General features: G+C 37.4%; 2 protein-coding genes across 3 annotated transcripts in view; both read right to left on the bottom strand.

Annotated features, from left to right (window-relative positions):
- Nucleotides 1–3672, bottom strand: part of ADAM32 (ADAM metallopeptidase domain 32) — a 176573-nt gene extending 172901 nt beyond the window's left edge. Inside the window, exon 1 of the mRNA XM_036838636.1 lies at nt 3357–3672. Within this exon, the coding sequence (XP_036694531.1) occupies nt 3357–3672 (316 nt within the window). The remainder of the gene's footprint in view (nt 1–3356) is intronic.
- Nucleotides 3673–5825: 2153 nt separating this feature from the next.
- The window catches only part of ADAM9 (ADAM metallopeptidase domain 9), a 103281-nt gene continuing 97060 nt past the window's right edge, over nt 5826–12046 (bottom strand). For both annotated transcript variants that reach the window (XM_036838671.1, XM_036838672.1), the window contains 2 exons: nt 9312–9379; nt 5826–7582 (listed from right to left, as the gene is read on the bottom strand). In XM_036838671.1, coding sequence (XP_036694566.1) covers nt 7489–7582; nt 9312–9379 — 162 coding nt within the window. In that variant the 3' untranslated portion in view covers nt 5826–7488. The remainder of the gene's footprint in view (nt 7583–9311; nt 9380–12046) is intronic.

The raw sequence follows: 12046 nt of genomic DNA on the forward strand, positions 1-12046 counted from the left end.
CATAGAATGTAAAACACCAAGAGTGAACCCTAAGGTAAACTATAGATTTGGGGTGATAATGATGTACCAGTGTGGGATCATCAATTCTAACAAATATACCACTGTGGAGCAGGATGTCTATAGCAGAGATTGTACATGTGTGGGGACAGGGGTATGTGAGAAATCTCTGTACCTTTCTCTCAGTTTTGCTATGAACCTGAAACACTCTAAAAAATAAAGTTTATTCATTTTTAAAATGGTTGAAGATGGTAAATTTTGTTTTGTATATTTTACCACAATTTAAAATAATTTTAAAACAAAGGTATAAAGAAGATGTGGCACATATATACAATGGAATATTACTCAGCCATAAAAAGAAACAAAATTGAATTATTTGTAGTGAGGTGGATGGACCTAGAGTCTGTCATACAGAGTGAAGTAAGTCAGAAAGAGAAAAACAAATACCATATGCTAACACATATATATGGAATCTAAAAAAAATATATATATATATATTGGTTCTGAAGAACCTAGGAGCAGGACAGGAATAAAGACGCAGACGTAGAAAATGGACTTGAGGACACAGGGAGGGGGAAGGGTAAGCTGGGATGAAGTAAGAGAGTGGCATGGACATATATACACTACCAAATGTAAAACAGATAGCTAGTGGGGAGCAGCCGCGTAGCACAGGGAGATCAGCTCGGTGCTTTGTGACCACCTAGAGGGGTGGGGTAGGGAGGGTGGGAGGGAGATGCAAGAGGGAGGAGCTATGGGGATACACGTATATGTATAGCTGATTCACTATGTTATAAAGCAGAAACTAATACACCTTTGTAAAGCAATTATACTCCAGTAAAGATGTTAAAAAAACAAACAAACAAAGGTAATGCATTTTAAAAAAAACAGATGGGTAAAATATCCATTAAAGTTCAAAACAGACCAATGGATTTTAACATAACATATTAAGAAAAATTCATTGATATGTTTTAGATTCCACATTGCAACTAAACTTTACCATTAATCAAGTCTGTATTTGGTGTAGTTTCCAAAGAGGAGTACTGGTAATTACCTGAAAAGGCTCATAAACTACTCCCTTTTCCAACTACATAAGCTGGATTTTTTTCATATACTTCAAACAAAACATTTAGCAACAGACTGAATGTAGAAGTAGATATGAGAATCTAGCTGTCATCCATTAAACCAAACCTTCAAGAGATTCACAAAAATGTAAAACAATACCACTCTAAATTCTTTGTTTTGGAAAATATAGTTTTTATTTTTTAAATATGTTACTTACGTTAACATATAATAGGTCTATTACTGTAACTGAGTGGGACCCTATGGGGCTTTCCCAGGACAGACCTCCCCCACCCAATGTCCTCTGCCTGCCTCCTGTCTGTAGAAAAACTTTAGTCAAAGAATAAATTCAATCAGAGAAGTGAAAAAAAAAAAAAAGCAGAACCAAAGGAAAGCAGTCAAACAAGACAAAATAATAATAGTTTAGCCATTAAACAAAGTCCAGGACCTTTAGTTCCTCTTCAAGACCTACAGATAATATTCTGAGCCATGTCCTTTGAGCTGTTTTGCAGACACTGAAACCCTCACCAGGTGGGAGAAGTTAACTACATAATGACCAGACTGCAGCCAAGGCATAAGCCGCTCCATCTTGCACAATTCCAAGAACTGGCCTCAAGGAAATGGGAACCATCCCTGGAACTGAAGATTAACTGAACTTAAAACAATCAAGATGACACTGATCAGACCACCACATGACCAATTTCAAGATGATTGTCAGAGCTGACTGTGCTGTTCTTCACGTCGTAGCCCCCTCCCTCTGCCTATACAACCCTCAAACTCCCCTTTCAAAGCTCTTGCCCCCTGATCAACAACCAAGCTGGTTTTTGGACACGAGTCTACCTTCTCCCCAGGTTGCCAGCCTCCTGAATGAAGCAACCTTTCCTTTCCTACCAATACCTGTCTCTCGAGTACTGGCTTTCGAGCCACGAGCAGCCAAACCAGAGTTCAGTAACATTACTGTTATTTTTTAACGAATTAATAAAAATTCTTAAATTTCTACATTAATTTCTAATATGACAAATACTGACGAATATAAGCAAAACATAAACAAAAGCTCTCTGAGAACTTCAATAATCGTTACATTTTTGTTCATTTCTTTGCTGAAACATTCCAAAAAGTTTCAGAAACACTGTATTTAAATGTTGCAGGTGTTATGGTGAAGGTGTGTCCCCCCCCAAATTTTCCTATTGAAGCCCTAACCCCCAATGTGATGGTATTTAGAAATGGGATCTTTGGGAGGTAATCAGGGTTAGATGAGATCATGAAGATGGATCTCTCATGATGGGTTTCGCGCCTTTTGTAAGAAGAGACAAGTGAGTTTGCTCCTTCTCTCTGCTCACAAAGAGGTCACGTGAGTACACAGCAAGAAGGGAAGGGTCTACTAGCCAGGAAGAGAGACCTCACCAGATCCCCACTATGAGAGCACCCTGATTTCAGGCTTCCTGCCTCCAGAACTGTGAGAAAATAAATCTCTGTGGTTTAAGCCACCGGGTCTAGGGTATTTTGTTGGGGGAACGGGGGGCGCAGTCCGAGTTCAGCAGTGTAGCATGTAACAGCAAAATGACTGGAAACAATCCAATAGTCCTTTAATAAGAGAACTGGCTGATAAATTGTGGTACCTCCAAGCCACAGAACACTATGCAGATGGGGGAGAAGACAAGATATTCCATGTACTGACACAGAATGGCAAGATTCAGAACAGTGTATAAAAAGGGAAGGAAAATAAGAACATATCTTAAAATTTTACTTGCATCTAAATCCCCCCCAATATATTTAAAATTTTTGAGGACTCTCTGTAACTGTTCCCCGTATTGTCACAATGTCAGTAATCGAATATTTTTTTGGTATTGCAGGACAAGTTACTGAATGCAGGACAAATTATACTGGAACAGATGATATCTGAGGAGACGCAGTTTTCTGGCGTCTGAGTAGAGTTCATGAAGTTTCTGGGGTGCTTCTGAGCGCAAGAAATTGTGAGGTAGTTTTGTGAGTGCCTAACAGACCTACAAAAAAAGACTGCCCCAAACCCAGATTCAGAGAGTCAGAGCGTCAGAGATTTAGTCCTTGAGCTTATTAAAAGTATCTTCCTCTCTCATGAGTCAGTTCTGTATCCCTACGGAGCGCCTAAAAACGGCCCGGTTTCCTGACTGGCAAAAGAAACCTAAAAGCAGGGAAGGGCGCCGAGTTTTCAATCGAGTCGGGGCGCAGTTTGACCCAAGCAGGTACGCGTGGGAAGAAGGAAAAGAAAAATCTTCCTCCTCCCCATACCGGAGTAACAAACAGGGCATCCTCGGGCTTACCGGGTCTTGACGTTAGCAAGCCACGGAGCCCCGCTAGCAACATCATTAGGCGGAACATTGCGGGACTCCCGGCTTCGAGCGGAGACTTGAGCTCTACTGCCGTTCGCCGTCCGTGAGCGGCGTTCTCGCGAGGCTGCGGCACCTGCCGGAGCGCCCGGTACTCAGCGCCCCGTCCACCAATCGCCTGCAGGGCACGCCCCCCTTTATAGTCGTGCGTCCGGGTCCGCAGGGCGTTCTTTTCCCAGCAGCCCGCTCTACCCGATGGCCAGTTCGTCTGGAGGTCCCCGACCACCCCAGCCCTCTCCGTCGCGGTCATCGTCCCCCACAAACCTTTCGCTTCGTGTGGATGGACCTAAAAGAACTAACATATTTATTGTGCGCTGTTTTGTATCAGACACTACTTGCTGAATTTAAAACTATGCGCATACGCACACAAACACACACACGAATTATACATTCATATTTCCTAAAGCTGAGGTTTTTTAATGAAAACAACAACAACAACAAAAATCCAGATAGATTTTAAAACGATTCCAAGAAAGGGAAAAGTGAGTAGATTTTTGGTATCTTCGGAAAGTACCTGCTATGGTTTTTTCCATACCCACTACCCAAATATACCTTGTAACCAGGCTGTGTCTACTTTTGCCTCCAATCAAAAAGGTTCTCCCCAAACCGTTGGCTAAAATTCATGTGATGGCCGGCTCTTGTTCAGTAACTTCTCAGTACAATAAACATTCATTCATGTAATGAATGAAATGGACAAGATTCTTGCCCATAATTACAGTACATATGTTCCAGTAGAAAATTCTAGCCAAATTCCTCAACATAGTATTCAAAATTTTATAAATTCGGAGCCCAGGCGGCTGCCTCTTTTCTTCTATCCCCAGTGCTAGGACTACTTATGACTTCCGGTCTTTCCTGAATGAAAATTGCCTTATTACCTTTGACTGCAATGCCTCCTCCCTCCCAGACTCACCCCCCCAGTCTCTACGTATATGCAATATCCTTTAATTCTTTTCAAATCCCCAAGAATGAGTTAAATCTCTCACACCAATTAACAGAACGGCAGATACACAAACTAAAAGGTCCCGTGGTGACACAGAAAAGTTCATTTGGGGAATCACCACATCTAAACTCACAGATGAGATGTGATTTTATGGATGCATAGGATTTCAACAGGGTAATCTAAGCCTGCAAAAGAATATCATGAGCATAAACACGGCAACAAAAATACAAATGGCCTCTCGGTATCCACGGGGAGATTGATTCCAGGACCCACTGTGGATACCAAAATCCCCAGATGCTCAAGTCCCGATGTTGGTACTCCGATTTGTCCCGATGTTGGTACTCCGATTTCCGTACCTGCAGATTCAACCAACCATGGATACTGAACTATTTGCCACTTGCAGTTGGTTGAATCCACGGATGTGAACCTTCAGATATGGAGTGCCACTGTATTTTTATTGGAAAAAAAAAAGCTTGCAAGTGGATCTGCGCAGTTCAAACCCACGTGGTTCAAGGGTCAACTGTATACACATAGCTTGCATCTCAACAGGAACAAAAAATGCTAGACTAACACTTCTTTTAGGGGGTAGTTGAGCCAAAAGCTGGTTTCATCTTGCTTCACAGCATTAGAACCGTTACAGTAAATGCTTAGACTTGTTAATTAGTGGTAAGTACTTTGAATGAATTTCCAGTTATTTCATTTCTTTGTTATTTCCTTCTCCGGAACCTTTCCTGTTTAAATCTTTTAAAAAGCAGACTTTATGTCATTCTTACTTGTGTATATGGCTCTCTCTATAATGGGAGGCATGTCTCATCCAGAACTTATATATCACAGAACCTAATGACCTACTGTGTTACCTGCAAGATGGTAGAGTTTCAGTAAACATTTATAGAATTTAATAAAATCTGATCTGTGCTTAGAAAACCTAGATCATGTTTTACTATATGGTTAGAGACCCAGACAGCTGCCTGATAGAAAGGGAAAATGCAATACCTCGAACAAGGTAATAAGCTTGTGAACACAGTCATACAGCGACACCAAAGTTACATACAATTTATCCTTGATTATTAAAACATCTTTAGCAGATGGCAAAGAATACCTTTAATATTTTCAAATTTTTAAGTGGCATCTATGACCAAGAAATTTTACAATTTTTAATAACAATCCAAGATAAATCAAAGACAAACCTAAGTGAAAAGAATATAAAATATGTAAAAATATATATAAAAGCAAAAGAAGTTCAGACTGATCAATAGTCTTTTAGAAAAACTTTCTAAATAGTCAAAGATCCAAGGAATTATCTAATTCTGAAAAAAGTTTTAAGTTGCATAGTTAATATATTACCAACTGTGAAATTTCAGTGATATGAATGACAATTGCAAAACTGTGCAAAAACTGTGGGACTATCTCAGTGACAAACACAAACATTTTTGGTCGTATATTAATTCATTCAGAGATTTAAATTGAAATGAAGAATCTTTATTTGGGACTGTTTACAATTTTTAACAACTACCTGATTGTTAAAATAATGTACCATCTTCTGAAGACAGATATGTGTCTTCTTCAAAACCAATCTGTTTTTCTTTTTAACAAAAACCCACTGTTCACAATTTGGCAGAAGTCTGGAAAATTAGTGAGATAGTATCTGTAAACGTTTGACTAGTAGTTTTACCTAAAACTAGTATAATGTTTTAATTAATAAGTAGCTGAGTATTTAAGAAATTACTGGGCAACACAAATCAGAATTTCAAGTATTTTATTTATTGTAAATCTTATGTTTGTATATGTATGTATACACAAACCAAAAATTTTTTAAAAACTAAAGAAATTCAGTTAATAAACTTATTAATAAACTTTATTATGAAAAATTATGAAAAAAAATTTAGGTGCTTAAATTTTTATCATTCATACCATTTCTTCCACAGTAAAAATTCATTTTTTATCATAGCTGGGAAAATAACTCACAGATACCACTAACTTTTTTGCACTTATCTAAGAAAACTTTTTCTTCCTTCCTTTCTCCAGCCTAATTTCTTTAAAAATATTAGTGTCAACAGAGACATTATCAAGCACACCTTAGTAAATGTAAACATTCTAAATTATATTAATAGCAATCTTTGAAGTTTCAGATTTTGGACTTAAAATTAAAGTGCTTATGAAATTCTCAAGTGGTTTTATGGTAGCTCAATTGATTGAAGATATTATAATTGTTCCTGCTTTTTATTACAGCCAAGAATCAACAGCGTATCTGATTAGTTCTATTAAATACTTCGTACCTTAAAGTTTATAATTAATTTAAAATAATGCTATTGTAAAAGGATGCTATGCTTTAACGTGATTCATAATAGAAATTCTATTATTAAATTAACTTTTCTAATATTCATTATCCATAGATAGATCCACAGAATCTATTATCCATAGAATCCATAGAATCATATATCCATAGAATGTTCATTAAAATGGAAGATAATAACTGTGTGTAAGTATACACATACACACTTTTAGTGTGTTTTTGCACTTTTAAATTTGTCTTATGATATCTTAATTCTGTATTTCGTGCATTCTTCTGAAAACAGAGTATTCCTTTATTCATGTAGTGAATGAGATACACAAAATTCTAGCGTGTGATGATTATTAGTCTGTGCAAGATTAAAAATATTAGATATTAATTGACAGCTAATTAGTTTTCACAGGTATTAGATTATTACATGTTCAATCAGAAACTACATTAATGATAACTAAGGTCAAAATTCAGAATTACATTTAAGCACATAATGACAAAACTTAAACCAATACAGTTAATTTGAGAATCATTACAATAACGTGTTCAAATAACATAATCCATGTCAGGTGCATTAACCTCACAGATGACTGAATAAAATGGATTCAGTAATGGAAATGAAAATGTTATTCTAAATTCCCTGGCTTTACTGCATTTCTTCTATTTCTCATTTCCCACTACTCAAGTTCTGTTTTTCTGTATTAATAAAGTTTGTTTTGTGGTATTTTGTTTTCATTCATAATTGCAGCAGGAAGAAAGGCTTTTCAAGAAAATATCAGAAAAAAAACGTATTAGCTCAGTTCCCTGAAGATGTCTGCAAAATGAAAGGTTAAAAAAAAAAAAAATCAAGTGAGGGAACTATATAAAGGAGGTGGAGGGGCAGGACGAGCAGGAATTAAATTTCCCTGAGATGATACTTTCGGTTGTGGTGGAGGCGGCCTGTGAGGGGGAAAAAAGACAGTTAATCGTATGTTTCAACCGTATGAAATAATGCTACCTTCATTACAAGCCCAACGTAACACCATTCTTGACATCACTGACAATTCTTAAGGGTACATTATATTCTGAGATCATTATGAATCCGGTATGTAATAGTTAAAAGTCTCCAATCGGAGTCGAAAATGGAGTAACTACCTTAAAGTCATGCTAGTGTATAATCAACAATGTACAAAGGTTCTGGTGTATATGTTTTTACAAAGGACGGTACATGAAATAGAAAAGACAAATTGTAAAAGACAAGTGAAGATACTATGTGAATTAAGCACCTCTTGTCCTGTTAGGATTTAAGGGGAGCAAATCACAACTAAGTATAAACCTTACATACATATATAGAGCTGAAATTCCAGCTCTCTCAAATATAATTTCCACTCCAAGAATTAAACCTGCTATGACTTCTATACCTGTCCTTCTCAGTTCTCATGCTTTAACCTGTGGATACCCTTCCTTAACTTCTTCATCCAATTCTAGTATACCTCTATTCCAATAACATACTAGAACTTCACCTGGTGAATATGTGTCTCACAATTTATATATTCTGCCCCTGATGCTCAGTTGAATTTCAGTACACTCTCACTGCATAATAAAGATTATACTTGAGGATACTACTCAGTGTGCAATTCAATTGTAATTTGAAGGACTTTAGCGAGGAGGGAGGGGTGAGATGTATTTTATGTGATGCAAAACGTTATAATAAATTTTCTCCTTTCTTGCTGATGTTACGCCCATCCACTGAGTCTTTTATTTTTCTTGTGTTTTTCAGTTCTAGAATTTCCATTTAATTCTTTTTTTTAGGTTTTTAAGTTCAGCACATCTAGTTCTGTGCTGAAATTCTCAATCTTGACTATTAATTCCGTGATATAATCGTCGTAGTTACTTTAAAGTCCATCCCTGATATTAACTGGATACCCTCTGAGTCTGCTTTTCTTGGTTTTAGTCACATTTTCTTTTCTTATATGTCTAGCTTTTTAAACTGGGGGCCAAACATTAAAAAAAATAATAATAAAACTGTAGGAAATAAGTTGAGGGTCTGATTCACCCTTACCCCAGGGTCCCAACACAAAGACTGGGATATTTGCCAGGGTACCACCTCCTTGACAGGGCTCCAGTCTTTGTCCCCTCATCCCTATGAGTTTGTTGAAAGCTCTCCTCAGCTTCGTATCCTCTCACGTTCAGAATAGGTAGATATTTACAATCTAGGATGAAAAATGGTCCCAAAAGCTGAGATTATCTCTGGACTGCCTTCCTCTCCTGGACCATAGTCCCATAATCTCTCATTTCCTTGGTAGTTTTCTGATGCCTTCAAATACATATTTTCTTATATTGTCTAGCTTTTTTCTAGCTGTTCCTAATAGGAAGGCTGGTTCAGCCTATCTGATTTCCTGTTGCTGGTTATTTTAAAGGTCGTTGCTTCTGAATCTTACAGACACCAAAGGCTACAGCAGCTGTTGACTGTCTTGTTTGGGCTTCTTTAAAATTTCATTCCGACACTGCATTAATATGATAAAACTTCTATAAAAGCTCTTAAAAGTTTTTCTGCAAATTGTGTTCTATCTAAACTGTTAGCAACAAATACCTTGTCCTAAATTAAATTAAAAATACAAGGGAACTATTTAGACATTAACCCTGGGTTTTATTCTGGTCAAGTAATCTAAGTAAATTCACTTCAGACCTTGATGGGAACTGCTGAGGCTGCTTGGCTGCATACGTTGGTACTGGAAATCTGTTTGCATATATAGGCTAAAAAGGAAAAAAAAAAGTTATTACCACAGTGCACTCATAATTATATTTTCTATAAAGTTTATTTTCTATATAAAAGTAATCAATCTATTTAAAAATCAATGAATAGATGAATAGTAATGTTGACATTTTAAAATACTTTGCTTATTCAACATGTCTTTGTTACTGAGTGTAGAATATTTAATTCTTTTAAGATTGTATATATATATTTTTTTTAAACATCTTTATTGAAGTATAATTGCCTTACAATAGTGTGTTAGCTTCTGCTTTATAACAAAGTGAATCAGTTATACATATACAATATGTTCCCATTTCTCTTCCCTCTTGCATCTCCCTCCCTCCCACCCTCCCCATCCCACCCCTCTAGGTGGTCACAAAGCACCGAGCTGATCTCCCTGTGCTATGCGGCTGCTTCCCACTAGCTATCTATTTTACATTTGGTAGTGTATATATGTCCATGACACTCTCTTACCCTGTCACATCTCACCCCACCCCCTCCCCATATCCTCAAGTCCATTCTCTAGTAGGTCTGTGTCTTTATTCCTGTCTTGCCACTAGGTTCTTCATGGCCTTTTTTTTTTTTTTTCCTTAGATTCCGTATATATGTGTTAGCATACTGTATTTGTTTTTCTCTTTCTGACTTACTTCACTCTGTATGACAGACTCTAACTCCATCCACCTCATTACAAATACCTCCATTTCATTTCTTTTTATGGCTGAGTAATATTCCATTGTATATATGTGCCACATCTTCTTTAAGACTGTATATATTTTTTAATAGATCTTTATTGGAGTATAAGTGCTTCACAAAACCGTGTTAGTTTCTGTTGCGCAACAAAGTGAATCAGCCATGTGCATACACATGTCCCCGTATCCCCTCCCTCTTGCATCTCCTTCCCACCCTCCCTATCCCGCCCCTCTATGTCATCGCAAAGCACCGAGCTGATCTCCCTGTGCTATGCTGCTGCTTCCCACCAGCCAACTATTTTACATTCAGTAGTGTATATATGCCGATATTACTCTCACTTCGCCCCAGCTTCGCCCTCCCATGCCATGTCATCAAGTCCATTCTCTATGTCTGCCTCTTTATTCCTGCCCTGCAACTAGGTTCATCAGTACCTATTTTTTTTTAGATTCCATATATATGCGTTAGCATACGGTATTTGTTTTCTCTTTCTGACTTAGATCGCTCTATGACGGACTCTAGGTCCATCCACCTCACTACAAATAACTCAATTTCGTTTCTTTTTATGGCTGAGTAATATTCCATTGTATATCATGTGCCACATCTTCTTTATCCATTCATCTGTCGATGGACATTTAGGCTGGTTCCATGTCCTGGCTATTGTAAACAGTGCTGCAATGAACATTGTGGTACATGACTCTTTTTTTTCGACATCTTTATCGGAGTATAATTGCTTTACAATGGTGTTAGTTTCTGCTTTATAACAAAGTGAATCAGTTATACATATACATATGTTCCCATATCTCTTCCCTCTTGCAACTCCCTCCCTCCCACCTTCCCTATCCCACCCCTCTAGGTGGTCACAAAGCACCTAGCTGATCTCCCTGTGCTATGTGGTTGCTTCCCACTAGCTATCTATTTTATGTTTGGTAGTGTATATATGTCCATGCCACTCTCTCACTTTGTCACAGCTTACCCTTCCCCCTCCCCATATCCTCAAGTCCATTCTCTAGTAGGTCTGTGTCTTTATTCCCATCTTGCCACTAGGTTCTTCATGACCTTTTTTTTGTTTTTGTTTTTTCCTTAGATTCCATATATATGTGTTAGCATACTGTATTTGTTTTTCTCTTTCTGACTTACTTCACTCTGTATGACAGACTCTAACTCCATCCACCTCACTACAAATAACTCAATTTCATTTCTTTTTATGGCTGAGTAATATTCCACATCTTCTTTATCCATTCATCCGATGATGGACACTTAGGTTGCTTCCATGTCCTGGCTATTGTAAATAGAGCTGCGATGAACATTTTGGTACATGACTCTTTTTGAATTATGGTTTTCTCAGGGTATATGCCCAGTAGTGAGATTGCTGGGTCATATGGTAGTTCTATTTTTAGTTTTCTAAGGAAACTCCATACTGTTTTCCATAGTGGTTGTATCAATTTACATTCCCACTAACAGTGTAGGAGGGTTCCCTTTTCACCACACCCTTTCCAGCATTTATTGTTTCTAGCTTTTTTGATAATGGCCATTCTGACCGGCATGAGGTGATGATATCTTATTGTAGTTTTGATTTGCATTTCTCTAATGCAAATGATGATGTTGAGCATCTTTTCATCTGCCTCTTGGCCATCTGTATGTCTTCCTTGGTGAAATGTCTATTTAGGTCTTCTGCCCATTTTTTAACTGGATTGTTTGGTTTTTTGATATTGGGCTCCATGAGCTGTTTGTATATTTTAGAGATTAATCCTTTGTCTGTTGTTTCATTTGCAAATATTTTCTCCCATTCTGAGGGTTGTCTTTTTGCCTTGTTTATGGCTTCCTTTGCTGTGCAAAAGCTTTTAAGTCCCATTTGTTTATTTCTGTTTTTATTTCTGTTACTCTAGGAGGTGGGTCAAAAAAGATCTTGCTGTGGTTTATGTCAAAGAGTGTTTTTCCTATTTTTCCTCTAAAAGTTTTATAGTGTCTGGTCTTACATT

Source organism: Balaenoptera musculus, chromosome 21 (assembly GCF_009873245.2).
Source record: "Balaenoptera musculus isolate JJ_BM4_2016_0621 chromosome 21, mBalMus1.pri.v3, whole genome shotgun sequence".
Classification (NCBI taxonomy): domain Eukaryota; kingdom Metazoa; phylum Chordata; class Mammalia; order Artiodactyla; family Balaenopteridae; genus Balaenoptera; species Balaenoptera musculus.